The sequence below is a fragment of the Scyliorhinus canicula genome, chromosome 20 (assembly GCF_902713615.1).
Source record: "Scyliorhinus canicula chromosome 20, sScyCan1.1, whole genome shotgun sequence".
Taxonomy (NCBI): Eukaryota; Metazoa; Chordata; class Chondrichthyes; order Carcharhiniformes; family Scyliorhinidae; genus Scyliorhinus; species Scyliorhinus canicula.
The window spans coordinates 92,074,084-92,089,577 of NC_052165.1; the positions used below are offsets into that span (position 1 = coordinate 92,074,084).

The following is a 15,494-nucleotide window of genomic DNA, read 5'->3' on the forward strand; positions in this document are numbered from 1 at the left end:
AGAGAGAGAGGGTGAGAGTGGGAAAGAGAGGAGGGAGAGAGTGAGGGAGAGAGAGAGAGAGAGAGATTGGGAAGAGAGAGGGAGAGAGTGGGAAAGAGAGAGGGAGAGAGAGAGGGAGAGAGAGTGAAAGTGGGAAAGAGAGAGAGAGAGTGGGAAAGAGAGAGAGAGAGAGTGGGAAAGAGAGAAGGACAGAGAGAGAGAGAGTGGGAAAGAGAGAGGGAGAGAGTGAGGGAGAGAGAGAGAGTGGGAAAGAGAGAGGGAGAGTGGGAAAGAGAGAGGGAGAGTGGGAAAGAGAGAGGGAGAGAGTGGGAAAGAGAGAAGGAGAGAGTGGGAAAGAGAGTGGGAGAGAGAGGGAAAGAGAGAGGGAGAGAGATTGAGAGTGGGAAAGAGAGAGGGAGAGAGAGGGAAAGAGAGAGGGAAAGAGAGAGGGAAAGAGAGAGGGAGAGAGTGGGAAAGAGAGAGGGAGAGAGAGAGTGGAGAGAGAGTGTGTCAATATATTTGGGTGTCATTCCCGTGCTGATGTGTTTGGATTTTCCTCTTCCCATCCATTCCCTCCCTGGGATCCACATTCCCCTTGCCCCCTGTTGACGGAGGCTTGGCAACTTCCTGCAGTGTCTCTGGCCAATGGTAGCCCCCCAGGATGTTGACAGTGGGGGATTCAGCGATGGTGATGTCATTGAATGTCAAGGGGAGATGGATTTTGGACATGGACGGCTTCAGTGTCTGAGGAGTTGTGAATGGGGCTGAACATTGTGCAGTCAGCAGCGAACATCCCCACTTCGGACCTTACGATGGAGGGAAGGTCATTGATGAAACAGCTTTAGGTGGTTGGGTCCAAGGACACATCATCATCGCCCCTTGATATTTGAAGGCATTCCCATCGCTGAATTCCCCCATCAACATCCTGGGGGTGACCATTGATCAGAAACTGAACTGGACCCAGCCATATAAACACTGCGGCTCCCAGAGCAGGTCAGAGGCTGGGAATCCTGCGGAGAGTAACTCACCTCCTGACTCCCCCCAAAGCCTGTCCACCATCTACAAGGACACAAGTCAGGAGTGTGATGGGACCCTCTCCAGTTGCCAGTGTAATATTCTTGTTCCAGAACACTTGTAGCTAAAGCTATCAATGATTTATTAACCGCCAGCGATGCCCCACATCCCGTGAATGATTTAGTACAAAGGTGGGACTTACAGCTTGAGCCTTTCCTGGTGTGTGTGTGTGTGTGAGGAGAGGGAGACAGGGTCTCAGGGAGCCGCCCCGCCCCGCATGCTCTACATTGACCCTTTTCAATGGCTGGATCGTCTCTCCCAGCCCAGAATGGAGGCCGTTCATGGGGTTGGTTCAGGGGAGGCCCAATCCGGCCTACCCGGAAAGGCTGGGCCCAGGGGAGGTCAGGGTACAGGGCCCCAGAGGGTGAAAGGTCAATCCCGATCACCCCGCTCTCTCACCCTTGACCCTTGGAACCTACCTTTGCGCATGAACCTGGAGATGTTCTGATTCATGATGTGTTTCGGGGAGGGTGGTGTAATTGGCCATCGGATTGTCCTTCATGACCTTGAAGGAGGAAAGGTGAACGATCTTCTCAATGACGTCCTCTTCCAGAACCTTCTCCATGAACTCAGCCACCTTCAGAATCTCCCGTCTTGGATTCTATAGGGTGGGAATGGACCGGAGTTAGAGACCTCATGGGTCAGTGAGACAAGGGGGACCGAGAAACCAGGCCTGGGGTCAGGGGTCAGTGAGACAGGGGGACCGAGAAACAAGACCCAGGGGTCAGTGAGATGGGAGGACCGAGAAACCAGACCCAGGGTCAGGGGTCAGTGAGACAGGAGGACCGAGAAAACCAGACCCAGGGTCAGGGGTCAGTGAGACAGGGGGACGGAGGAAACCAGACCCGGGGTCAGTGAGACGGGAGGACCGAGAAACCAGACCCAGGGTCAGGGGTCAGTGAGACAGGGGGACGGAGGAACCAGACCCGGGGTCAGTGAGACGGGAGGACCGAGAAACCAGACCCAGGGTCAGGGGTCAGTGAGACGGGAGGACAGAGAAACCAGACCTGGGGTCAGTGAGACACGGGGACGGAGGAAACGTGACCGGGGTCAAGGGTCAAGGGGAAAGCGACTGACCACCCGGACCAGGGGTCAGATGTCAGTGAGGGAGACGCTGACTGTCCAAATGAGTGTAGGCTCAAGGGGAGAGGAACTGACCATCCACACCCAGCTCAGTGAGAGGTGCTGATCACCCAGTCCAGGGGTCAGAGGTCAGTGAGTGATGCACTGAACTCTCACCCTGAACAATTTCATGTTTCTCTCTGTCTCTCTCTCTCTCTCGCTGTCTCTCTGTCTCTCCCTCTCTGCCTCTGCCTCTCTGCCTCTCTCTCTTTCTCTCTCTCTCTGTCACTCTCTCTCTCTCTCTCTCTATCCCGCTCTCCCTGTCTCTGTCTGTCTCTCTCTCTCACACTGTGTGACTTTCTCTGTCTGTCTGTCTCTCTCTCTCCCTCCCTCTCTGTCTGTCTCTCTCTCTCTATGTCTGTCTGTCTCTCTCTCACTGTCTCTCTCTCTCTGTCTCTCTGTGTGTGTCTCTCTCTCTCTTTCACCATCTCTCTCTCTCTGTCTCTCTCTCTCACTGTCTCTCTGTGTGTGTCTCTCTCTCTCTTTCACCATCTCTCTCTCTCACCATCTCTCTCTCTCACTGTCTCTCTCTCTCACTGTCTCTCTGTGTGTCTCTCTCTCTCTCTTTCACCGTCTCTCTCTCACTGTCTCTCTCTCTCACTGTCTCTCTGTGTGTGTCTCTCTCTCTCGTCACGAGACCCTGTACGAGCGTGTGGGTCAGTTCCAGCTCCCTCCACCCCGGGGTCGCAAAATCAGTGAATTAACCAATAATTCTGAATAACTTTTCGAGATTCTTGCCCGAGACGTCTGCAATCAGATGCAGACTCCAGATTTATAAGTAAAAACATTAAAAAACTATTTATTAATAACAAGAGGAAAAGATGAATATATGAAAAGTAATAACAGAACAATGGTCTAACAATCGGCCTAATCTCAAATCCACGTCCCATCCTCCACCCATACACACACAAGACAGACACACACGGCGGGAATGGGGGGGAAAGGTTTAAACTGAAACAGGATTAATAATTATGAGATTGTTCTTTGCTGCCGATGTACTCTTTGTACTCAGCGATCTCCTGATCATGTATCCAATCAGAAACTGGAGGTTGTAGAAAGCTCTCTAAATCAGCAGGCAGAGAGAGAGAGATTCAAAGCTGCCTGGTGCCTGGATATCTTCACAGCGCACACCCTAAACAATCTGGCACTCTTCACAAGATCCACCTTCCTTCTGGAACTTTCTGTCTGGCCCCCACCAATCACAGACCTCAATAGTAAATTGTACATTTCCTGATTGGCTGCTTGCCAAGTCTATCAAATCATCATCACTGGTTCTGCCTCAGAATCGGAAGGGGATGTCTCGGCCTGGTCTATCACGATCGGCATTCCAACTCTGCCCAAAATCTATAAAACAGAAAACCCAGATGGTGTAGTGAGGCTGTAGCAGCTTAACCAGAAGACAGGCAGCAGGGAGGGGGGTACAACAGTACCTTAACAATACCTCTCTCTCTGTTGTCGTGCTGTTCAGCTTCGGGTAACACGGACTGCAACACGATGCAGTTACCTGTCAAGTAGACACTAAACGTGGGCGTTGGTTCAATAAGATTTATTGAACTTCAGTAACGAAGCACACAGCTGCCTGTGGGTTGACTCTCTGCTACTCTCAGTAAACTAACACTAAATATCTAGACCAGGCTAGCTCTGAACCAGGTGTAGAAGATGTTGAATGATTTGTACACCCTGACTGTCACTACAGCTGTCACCAGTGGAAAGAGGTGGAGTGCTGATGTCTCATGTGTTTTGTAGGTGGAAGCCCCCCTCTGGTGTTCTGTCAGGTGATTGGTTGTGTTCTTTCCTGTATGTTGATTGGCTCACCTGGGTGTCTGTCACTGCCTGCTCTTACACCATGATGTGCGTGGGTGAATATTATGACAGCTGTCTCATCTCTCACGCTGACTTCCTCTCTCTCTTTGTCTATCTTGTCTCGTCTCACTCTTGCTCTCGCTGTCTCTATCTCTCGCTGTCTCTATCTCTCGCTGTCTCTATCTCTCCCTGTCTCTATCTCTCCCTGTCTCTATCTCTCCCTGTCTCTATCTCTTGCTGTCTCTATCTCCCGCTGCCTCTAGCTCCCGCTGCCTCTATCTCTCGCTGTCTCTATCTCCTGCTGCCTCTATATGCCGCTGCCTCTATCTCCCGCTGCCTCTATCTCTCCCTGTCTCTATCTCTCCCTGTCTCTATCTCTCCCTGTCTCTATCTCTCCCTGTCTCTATCTCTCCCTGTCTCTATCTCTCCCTGTCTCTATCTCTTGCTGCCTCTATCTCTCTTGCTGTCTCTATCTCTCCCTGTCTCTATCTCTCCCTGTCTCTATCTCTCCCTGTCTCTATCTCTCCCTGTCTCTATCTCTTGCTGTCTCTATCTCCCGCTGCCTCTCGCTCCCGCTGCCACTATCTCTCGCTGTCTCTATCTCTCGCTGTTTCTGTGTGTCTCTCTCTCTCTCCCCACCCGCCTCCCTCACACAATATTACACCCTCGGACACTCATCCTCCTCCACACTCAGTCCCTCCCACGGCCGTTACCTCCTTTATATCCTCAAAGAAGAGGAAGAGAATCCGATGTTTGATCTTCGCTTCCCACCATCCCTTCACATGGTCGTACCAGGAACCCCAGCTCACTGAAACAGAGCAAGAACAGGCACAGTAAGATCCCATCGAGATTCTCCCTGTTCCCAAAGACAAGAACAGGGACAGTGTAGAGGGAGCTTTACTCTGTATCTAACACCGTGCTGCACCTGTCCTGGGAGTGTTTGATGGGGACAGTGTAGAAGGAGCTTTACTCTGTATCTAACCCCGTGCTGTACCTGTCCTGGGAATGTTTGATGGGGACAGTGTGGAGGGAGCTTTACTCTGTATCTAACCCCGTGTTGTACCTGTACCTGGGGCTGGTTTAGCACTGGGCTAATTCGCTGGCTTTTAAAGCAGGCCAAGGCAGGCCAGCAGCACGGTTCAATTTCCGTACCAGCCTCCCCGAACAGGTGGCAGAATGTGGCGACTAGGAGCTTTTCGCACTAACTTCATTGAAGCCTACTCATGACAATAAGCGATTTTCATTTCATTTTTCATTTCCTGGGAGTGTTTGATGCTCGGTTAAGGATTGTTGATGATATATTAACCTTTGGGTAATCTATCTCTTTACACTTTGCTCCTGATTGGGAATGGTCTGGTGGTGTGACTGTGAACAATCCATCAGTCTTCAACTTAAAGCAAACTCATTTATTGCGTAACAATTGATTAATATTGAGTTTGCACACTGCACTGAACTATAACTAGCAATCAAGTAATTTATATTAAAGTATTAACTAATTGAAACTAAACATGCTAAACTATGTTGTGAAGGATCTATCACACTCAATCTCGTCGCTCCTGGTTGGCAGAGACCGAGATCCTCTCAGTGTTGTTATTGATAGTGCGATGCAATGCTGCCCTCTAGTGGGCAGTGTTACACTGAGATGTAATAATTAACCCTTTTCGCTGTCTACATATATACACATCATTACAGTTGATGTGCGGAGGAAACCCACCTTGTCCGTGCAGGAATTTTTGGAAGAATTCCAGCCAGTCTCCCGGTTCCGGCATTGTGTTTTCCATCCGATGGAAATGGAAATACGACACAAGATTATCTTTAGCATTTCGAGCGACGACTATGGTCTGGGAAGAGGAAACACAAATCCATTAGGGAGTCCTCACTCTTCCCTCTGACCTGTCTGAGTGAGGGGGGAGTGAGGGAGTCCCACAGTTTGGAGACTGAGGGAGGGGGGAGGTGAGGGAGTCTCACAGTTTGGAGACTGAGGGAGGGGGGAGTGAGGGAGTCCCACAGTTTGGAGACTGAGGGAGGGAGGGGTGAGGGAGTCCCACAGTTTGGAGACTGAGGGAGGGGGGAGTGAGGGAGTCCCACAGTTTGGAGACTGAGGGAGGGGGAGTGAGGGAGGGGGTGAGGGAGTGTTGAACAGGGTGAGGGATGAGGGGTTTACGGGGTAGATGGGGGTGATGGGGGGGGGGGAGGGGAGGGATGTGTCCCGGGTCCCTACCTTACACTCCTGCTCCCAGAAGGATTTGGGAACCAGTTGGATCGGGAGGTGAGTTTTAATCACCCTCGGAGACGCCATTTTCTCAATCAGTTCAATACCTGCGAGATGGAGATGTTACAGCATTCCGCTCAAATAATCCTGCTCACATTGTACACTCGACTCTCCCCGGGGTATGGGTCCCCCCCCCCACGGGCACCGACTCTCCCCGGGGTACGGGTCCCTCCACACGGGCACCGACTCTCCCCGGGGTACGGGTCCCCCTCCCCACGGGCACCGACTCTCCCCGGGGTATGGGTCCCTCCCCCCACGGGCACCGACTCTCCCCGGGGTACGGGTCCCTCCCCACGGGCACCGACTCTCCCCGGGGTACGGGTCCCCCCCCATGGGCACCGACTCTCCCCGGGGTACGGGGGGAAACATCCTCTCAGCATTCGCCGTGTCGAGCCCCCCCCCCCTCTCATTCTTCTAAACTCCAATGGGTGTGTCACCCCAACCTGCCCAAACCTCACAAGACAAATACCCCCTCCCCCCATCCCAGGCATCACCCCGGGGAACCTCCTCTGAACTGCCTCCGACACCAGTCTCTCCCTCCGTGAGTAAGGAGACCCAAACCATACGCAGTACTCCAGCTGCAGAAACACCAACAGTTGGAGCAAAACTTCCCAACTTTTACAGCCCAACCCCCCCACCCCCCCCCCACCCGCCCCCCCCACCCCCACCCCCCCCACCCCCCCCCCACCCCCACCACCCCACCCCCACCCCCCCCCCCCCCCCCCCACCCCCACCCCCCCACCTCCCCACCTCCCCGATAAAGGGTCTCACCAGGAGGCCCCTCATCCTCAAATAATTCAAGGAAGGGGATTCGTTCATAGACGGGAGCTCGTTTACACATCTTCACATCACCGTTCTGATTGATCAGATCCACAATTTCCTGCATCCATGTTGTCCCTGTGGAGAGAGGGAGAGAGAGTGAGAGAGAGGGAGAGAAAGAGAGAGAGACAGAGAGAGAGAGAGAGAGAGAGAGAGACAGAGAGAGACAGAGAGAGACGAACAAAGAGAGTGTGAGAGAGAATGTGACAGAGAGAGAGAGGAACAGAGAGAGTGTGACAGAGAGAGAGAGGAACAGAGAGAGTGTGACAGTGTGACAGAGAGAGAGAGGAACAGAGAGTGTGAGAGAGTGTGACAGAGAGAGAGAGGAACAGAGACATGTGACAGTGAGAGAGGAACAGAGAGAGTGTGAGAGAGTGTGAGAGAGAGAGAGAGGAACAGAGAGAGTGAGAGAGAGAGAGAGGAACAGAGAGAGTGTGACAGAGAGAGAGAGGAACAGAGAGAGTGAGAGAGAGTGTGACAGAGAGAGAGAGGAACAGAGAGAGTGTGAGAGAGTGTGACAGAGAGAGAGAGAAACAGAGAGAGTGTGAGAGAGAGTGTGACAGAGAGAGAGAGAGGAACAGAGAGTGAGAGAGAGAGTGTGACAGAGAGAGAGGAACAGAGAGAGTGTGAGAGAGAGAGAGAGGAACAGAGAGAGTGAGAGAGAGAGTGTGACAGAGAGAGAGAGAGGAACAGAGAGTGAGAGAGAGAGTGTGACAGAGAGAGAGGAACAGAGAGAGTGTGAGAGAGAGAGGAACAGAGAGAGTGTGAGAGAGTGTGACAGAGAGAGAGAGGAACAGAGACATGTGAAAGTGAGATGGGAACAGAGAGAGTGAGAGGGGAACAGAGAGAGTGGGAGAGAATGTCAGGGAGATGGAGGAACAGAGTTAGAGTGAGAGACACACAGAGACTTTAAACATCCCCATGAGTGGTCAAGAGAATCAAATTCACACAGATTCCAGCAGCCCTCCTCAAATGGTGTCCCCCATCGTAATGCCTGGACTCTCCCAACCCACCGTCAGGCCTGGGCCCTTAGCTTCCACCATGAGGCCTGGGCCACCACTCCACCATGAGGCCTGGGCCCTCATCCTGCACAGTGAGGCCTGGGCCCTCATCCTGCACAGTGAGGCCTGGGCCCTCATCCTGCACAGTGAGGCCTCGGCCCTCATCCTGCACAGAGGCCTGAGCCCTCATCCTGCACAGTGATCCCTGGGCCCTCATCCTGCACAGAGGCCTGGGCCCTCATCCTGCACAATGAGGCCTGGGCCCACATCCTGCACAGTGAGGCCTGGGCCCTCATCCTGCACAGAGGCCTGGGCCCTCGTCCTGCACAGTGAGACCTGGGCCCTCATCCTGCACAGTGAGGTCTTGGCCCTCGTCCTGCACAGTGAGGTCTGGGCCCTCGCCCAGCACAGTGAGGCCTGGGCCCTCATCCTGCACAGTGAGGCCTGGGCCCACATCCTGCACAGTAAGGCCTGGGCCCTCATCCTCCACAGTGAGGCCTGGGCCCTCATCCTCCACAATGAGGCCTGGGCCCTCAACCTGCACAGAGGCCTGGGCCCTCGTCCTGCACAGTGAGGCCTGGGCACTTTCCATCCACTGTGTGACTGTGCCTCTCTCCCCACCGTGAGGCCTGGGCCCTCTCCCCCCACCGTGAGGCCTGTTCTCCACTCACCTGATTTGGGGTAGGTGGCGATGAGCAGGTCATCGGGCTTGGCCTGGAAGTTTTTCACCATCTCCCAGTTATCAGCCACCCAGTCGGCTAAGGGGACATCTTCCAGCAGTTTGAGCTGCGTCTTCCTGATTGTCAAGTCTCGCAGCTCCGGATGAAAGTCCAGCTCCATCTCCAGGATCCTGAAACTGGGCAGCACCATGGTCAATTCATTCAGGATGAGGGTTGGTCAGTAAATTTGCAGATGATACGAAGATTGGTGGAGTTGTGGATAGTGAGGAGGGCTGTTGTCGGCTGCAAAGAGACATCGATCGGATGCAGAGCTGGGCTGAGAAGTGGCAGATGGAGTTTAACCCTGAAAAGTGTGAGGTTGTCCATTTTGGAAGGACAAATCTGAATGCGGAATACAGGATTAACGGTAGGGTTCTTGGCAATGTAGAGTAGCAGAGAGATCTTGGGGTCTATGTTCATAGATCTTTGAAAGTTGCCACTCAAGTGGATAGAGCTGTGAAGAAGGCCTATGGTGTGTTAGTGTGTTCATTAGCAGAGGGATTGAATTTAAGAGCCGTGAGGTGATGATGCAGCTGTACAAAACCTTCGTAAGGCCACATTTGGAGTAGTGTGTGCAGTTCTGGTCACCTCATTTTAGGAAAGATGTGGAAGCTTTGGAAAAGGTGCAAAGGAGATTTACCAGGATGCTGCCTGGAATGGAGAGTAGGTCTTACGAGGAAAGGTTGAGGGTGCTAGGCCTTTTCTCATTAGAACGGAGAAGGATGAGGGGCGACTTGATAGAGGTTATTAAGATGATCAGGGGAATAGATAGAGTAGACAGTCAGAGACTTTTTCCCCAGGTAGAACAAACCATTAAAAGGGGCCATAAATTTAAGGTAAATGATGGAAGATATAGGGGGGATGTCAGAGGTAGGTTCTTTACCCAGAGAGTAGTGGGGGCATGGAATGCACTGTCTGTGGAAGTAGTTGAGTCGGAAACGTTAGGGACCTTCAAGCGGCTATTGGATAGGTACATGGATTAGGGTAGAATAATGGAGTGTAGATTAATTTGTTCTTAAGGGCAGCACAGTAGCATTGTGGATAGCACAATTGCTTCACAGCTCCAGGGTCCCAGGTTCGATTCCCGGCTGGGTCACTGTCTGTGTGGAGTCTGCACATCCTCCCCGTGACTGCTGTGGGTTTCCTCCGGGTGCTCCGGTTTCCTCCCACAGTCCAAAGATGTGCAGGTTGGGTGGATTGGCCATGATAAATTGCCCTTAGTGTCCAAAATTCTATGATCTATGATTAACCTAGGACAAAAGTTTGGCACAACATTGTGGGCCGAAGGGCCTGTTCTGTGCTGTATTTCTCTATGATCTATGTTCTTACCTTATTGAATCTCAGTCAGTTTAATCTTTGAGCTGTGAATTGGGTTTAACTTTGAGGAGGAGTTTGTCACCAATCGAGGAGACAGATTGCAAGTGTTGACAGGACTGGAACCAGTTTGGTTTCATTCCTTCGCCTTCTCTCTGGGCAAGGGGCCCGGTTCAGAGATAGAGAGAGAGAAATGAAAATCGCTTATCGTCACAAGTAGGCTTCAAATGAAGTTACTGTGAAAAGACACAGAGACCAGAATGAGAGGCACAGAAAGAGACAGAGAGAGACAGACAGAGCGAAAGAGAGATTGCAAGAGACAGATAGAGACTGTGAGAGAGAGAGAGACAGAGCGAAAGAGACATTGTGAGAGACAGATAGAGACTGTGAGAGAGAGAGAGACAGAGCAAAAGAGACATTGTGAGACACAGATAGAGACAGATAGAGACTGAAAGAGACAGAGAGACAGACAGAGTGAAAGAGAGATTGTGAGAGATAGAGACTGAGAGAAAGAAAGAAAGAGACAGAGACAGACAGAGAGAGAAAAGAGAGAGAGACACAGAGCAACAGAGAACGACAGAGAGAGAGATGGAGAGACAGTGATGTAGAGACAGAGAGAGAGAGAGCGGGGTAGGGATAGAGTGAAAGAGAGATTGTGAGAGACAGATAGAGACTGCGAGAGAGAAAGAAAGAGACAGAGACAGACAGAGAAAGAGACTGAGAGAGAGACAGACAGAGCGAAAGAGACAGACAGAGAGAGAAAAAGACAGACAGAGAGAAATAGACAGAGAGAGAAAAGAGAGAAAGAGAGCAGGGTAGGGACAGAGAGAGAGAGCGATGTAGAGACAGAGAGAGAGACAGCGATGTAGACACAGTGAGAGAGCGATGTGGAGACAGAGAGAGAGAGAGTGATGTAGACACAGTGAGAGAGCGATGTAGAGACAGAGAGACAGCAGGGTAGGGACAGAGAGAGAGAGCGATGTAGAGACAGAGAGAGAGAGACAGCGATGTAGACACAGTGAGAGAGCGATGTAGAGACAGAGAGAGACAGCGATGTAGACACAGTGAGAGAGCGATGTAGAGACAGAGAGAGAGAGAGCGATGTAGACACGGTGAGAGAGCGATGTAGAGACAGAGAGAGACAGCGATGTAGACACAGTGAGAGAGCGATGTAGAGACAGAGAGAGAGACAGCGATGTAGAGACAGAGAGAGGGAGAGCGATGTAGAGACAGAGAGACAGCAGGGTAGGGACAGAGAGAGAGAGCGATGTAGAGACAGAGAGAGAGAGACAGCGATGTTAACAGTGAGAGAGCGATGTAGACAGAGAGCGATGTGGAGACAGAGAGAGAGCGATGTGGAGACAGAGAGAGAGAGCGGGGTAGGGACTAGAGAAAGAGCTCCTGCTGTTACCTTGTTTTCTCTCCAAGTCTCCAATGGTTGATGTCCTCCAGGTTTATTGGATGGGATGTGCAAATATATGAAGTAGCTGATGATGTGGCTCTGCCCAAGGCAGTCGTGTGTTAGACTCTTGGGGAGAATTTGGGTGAGGTCAGAGCTCCAGGCCTAATCTGTAACCTGTTCTGATGTAGTTCTAATAAACAAGTGTTCAACAGATTCCCCAATATGTCTGCAGTCTGCCCCACCCCGAGACCCCAAGATAAAAGGACCCAATTATATACCGTGGTGGCAGCGTTGTCGACGCCGAGGTAAGAGAGACATTGGTGCTTTATCGAAGGAATCACTGTGAAGAAACACGTGAAAGCAGCTCGAGAAATCTGGGCGGTTGAAGGAGGCGCACTGGAGAGAGAGGAATGATGGGGGAACTTCATGGTCAGGCCGTGTCCTTGCCCCAGCCGCCTGACTGTCTCGAGGGGCAGAAGGGAGGTCTGCAGTGGGAGTTATGGTAACGCCATTATCTCCAGTACACAGCAGCGTCAGATCCTCAAGTCAAAGAGGCAAAGCTCTAAGTAACTACCTTCCTTTATTCAGTCAGTCCAGCAGCAGACGTCCCTCAGCTCTGTGTACTCAATATAATGAGGAAAGAACTCTTTATTTCCATTGTGTCCTGGCCTGGGGCTCTTTATAACTGGAAGATGTTGCCCATTTTCAGACTTGACAGACAAACCTGGAATAATATCTCAGTGGAAGGTGGAACGTCTTGTTCAGGATATTTGCATTGTGCATGGGAAGGTTGTTTGTGGTGCTCCTGAGGTTCGGGTCGTTCCGATGTGGCTGTGGGATATCGCGTGGAGCCAGGTTCAAAGAAGCCGAGATGGCTGCAGAACATGAATACTGTTTCCTAATTGGCTGATAATGAGGCCTTGGGGGTGGAGCCTACATTTACAGATTTGCCTCCAGTCAGCCCTATTTTGGGCTTTCCAGCCAATCCCTCCTTGCCTGAGTCCTGCTTCGAACCTGAGAATGAACTGGATGCCCACATAAGTGTGCACAGGCTGCTCGACGTGGGACACACACACACACACACACTTACATCCTCCTTCTCCTCCTCCCTGCCCAGAAACCCGACTCGCACCCACAGAGGACGGGAGGATAACACAGGCTGAAACACCAACTGCTTCTGAACCCCACTTTCACAAGGATAACACTGAGAGCAGATCAGAATCTGCACCATCAAAGACAAACACAAGATCGGTCAGCGTTAACCCAAACTTCGGTTTCGTCCCTCTGCCTGGAAACCAGATTTCAGATCCCGGTCTGTCTCGCTCTACCTCTGCTCCAGGAATGAAAAGATAAAAAAAGGTTTTAATCTTTTCGCTCCGCTGGTTGACACTTTTTCGTGATCCGCTGTATTAATCTGTATTTTTTAAATTATCAATTTATTGCTTCAACGTTGATTACATTTTTTGGTCAACGAGTGGTTCCTTGTCATCAAACCTGACCATTATTGTGTTGAACTTGATATTTAAGGTTGCTGCAAACCAGATTTGAGTTGACGGCTGGTTGGGGTTTCCCGCTGAAGGGGAACGAGACGCTGGCAGGATGTCCGACTGCTTCACGGCAGGCGGGAGGAAAGCGTCAATTTAGCCCCAATTGCGACGGGAAGTGTGGGAAATACTCAGCACGTCTGTCCGCCTCTGTGGGGGGAGAAACCGCGCTCAGTGACGCCTGTCTCTCACCCCCTTCCCCCGCGCCCCCCACCCCCGCCAGTCCAAACACAGATCATAGACCAGAAATGTTGACTCTCTGTCTCCCTCTCCACAGATGCTGCCTGGCCCGCTGGGATTTCCGGGGAGCTGCCGTGGATATTTCAGACTTCCAGCGTCTGGAGTAATTCCCTCGTACATGCTCCGTCCATGTCGATCTCAGGGTGGTTCTCGTTATAAATCAAGACGGCAAAATAACTATCACTCAAAGGAAAAAGTCAACTTTTCCAGTCGACTTTTGATGCTGAACTTTCACTGGAAGGTTTTGCCATTGTTAAAGTTGGGATGAAATGGAGTGATACCCCGATAGAATATGTCACAGCTAATTCAAGACATTCTCATCTGTCAATAGGATTGTTGTTTGCGGTGCTTGAGAGCTTCAGCCATTTTGGAAACTGCCATCTGGACGTTGCACAGCTCCAGCTACAAAGGAACAGGGATTTATTACTAATAACATGAATAACCGAGTTGGCTGTGATAGCCTGATCAAACCGTGGCTGGAACGATAATCTTACGGATATCTCAGGGTTTGATGGGATTTCGAAAATAGAGCACGAAAGTCAGGAGGTTTTGTCAAAACTGCCAAAAAGGGGTAAGGCCCCAGTGACACTTATTTCCGCTTGGGACATTTGAAGGATGTGAGGGGGCCTGGGTGAGGGAGCTTGGGAGGGCAAAGTAGGTGCCTGGGAGCAGCAGAAGCACAGAGGCAATTAATGTCTCCCCCAGGTCCCCTCAGAGCCCTCCACTCTATCCCCAGGAGATATCTGTACACTGACTGGTGTCTCTCAGTCCCCTCTCTCTCTCTCTCAGGGAGATATCTGTACACTGACTGGGGTCTCTCAGTCCCCCCCTCTCTCTCTCTCAGGGAGATATCTGTACACTGACTGGGGTCTCTCAGTCCCCCCTCTCTCTCAGGGAGATATCTGTACACTGACTGGTGTCTCTCAGTCCCCTCTCTCTCTCAGGGAGATATCTGTACACTGACTGGTGTCTCTCAGTGTCCTCTCTCTCTCAGTGAGATATCTGTACACTGACTGGTGTCTCTCGGTCCCCTCTCACTCAGTGAGACATCTGTACACTGCCTGGTGTCTCTCAGTCCCCTCTCTCTCAGGGAGATATCTGTACAGTGACAGGTGTCTCTCAGTCCTCTCTCTGTCCGGGAGATATCTGTACACTGACTGGTGTCTCTCAGTCCCCTCTCTCTGAGGGAGATATCTGTACAGTGACAGGTGTCTCTCAGTCCCCTCTCTGTCAGGGAGATATCTGTACACTGACTGGTGTCTCTCAGTCCCCCCTCTCTCAGGGAGATATCTGCACACTGACTGGTGTCTCGCAGTCCCCTCTCTCAGGGAGATATCTGTACACTGACTGGTGTCTCTCATCCCCCTATCTTTCTCAGGGAGATATCTCTAAACTCACTGGTGTCTCTCAGTCCCCACTCTCTCTCAGGGAGATATCTGCACACTAACTTGTGTCTCTCAGTCCACTCTCTCTCAGGGAGATATCTGTTCATTGACTGGTGTCTCTCAGTCCACTCTCTCTCTCAGGGAGCTATCTGTACACTGACTGGTGTCTCTCGGTCCACTCTCTTTCTCAGGGAGCTATCTGTACACTGACAGCTGTCTCTCAGTCCCTCTCTCTGAGGGAGATAACTGTACTCTGACTAGTGTCTCTCAGTCCTCTCCCTCTCTCTCAGGGAGATATCTGAACACTGACCGGTGTCTCTCAGTCCCCACTCTCTCTCTCAGGGAGATATCTGTACACTGACTGGTGTCTCTCAGTCCCCTCTCTCTCAGGGTGATATCTGTACACTGCCTGGTGTCTCTCAGTCCCCCCTTTCAGGGAGATATCTGTACACTGACTGGTGTCTCTCAGTCCCCTCTCTCAGGGAGATATCTGAACACTGACTGGTGTCTCTCAGTCCCCTCTCTCTCTCAGGGAGATATCTGTACACTGACTGGTGTCTCTCAGTCCCTTCTCTCTCAGGGAGATATCTGTACACTGACTGGTGTCTCTCAGTCCCCTCTCTCTCTCAGGGAGATATCTGTACACTGACTGGTGTCTCTCAGTCCCCTATCTCTCTCAGGGAGTTATCTGTACACTGACTGGTGATTCTCCGTCCCCTATCTCTCTCAGGGAAGTATCTGTACACTGACTGGTGTCTCTCAGTCCCCTCTCTCTCTCAGAGAGATATCTGTACACTGACTGGTGTTTCTCAGTCCCCTC

At 51.5% G+C, this 15,494-nt stretch overlaps 2 protein-coding genes across 5 annotated transcripts in view; one reads left to right on the forward strand and one right to left on the reverse strand.

The window, feature by feature from the left end:
- The window catches only part of LOC119954928 (sulfotransferase 1C2-like), a 16,055-nt gene extending 4,334 nt beyond the window's left edge, over positions 1-11,721 (reverse strand). The window contains exons 1-6 of one of the 4 annotated variants that reach the window (XM_038780645.1): positions 8,742-9,036; positions 7,022-7,147; positions 6,200-6,297; positions 5,693-5,819; positions 4,692-4,786; positions 1,473-1,654 (exon numbers count right to left, since the gene is read on the reverse strand). In XM_038780645.1, the coding sequence (XP_038636573.1) occupies positions 1,473-1,654; positions 4,692-4,786; positions 5,693-5,819; positions 6,200-6,297; positions 7,022-7,147; positions 8,742-8,940 (827 nt within the window). In that variant the 5' untranslated portion in view covers positions 8,941-9,036. Of the gene's footprint in view, positions 1-1,472; positions 1,655-4,691; positions 4,787-5,692; positions 5,820-6,199; positions 6,298-7,021; positions 7,148-8,741; positions 9,037-10,118; positions 10,322-11,514 lie in introns of those variants that run through there. The other 3 variants (XM_038780643.1, XM_038780644.1, XM_038780642.1) reach the window with 3 other exon arrangements.
- The window catches only part of LOC119954944 (sulfotransferase 1C2-like), a 143,751-nt gene that overhangs the window by 101,326 nt on the left and 26,931 nt on the right, over positions 1-15,494 (forward strand). The window lies entirely within an intron of this gene.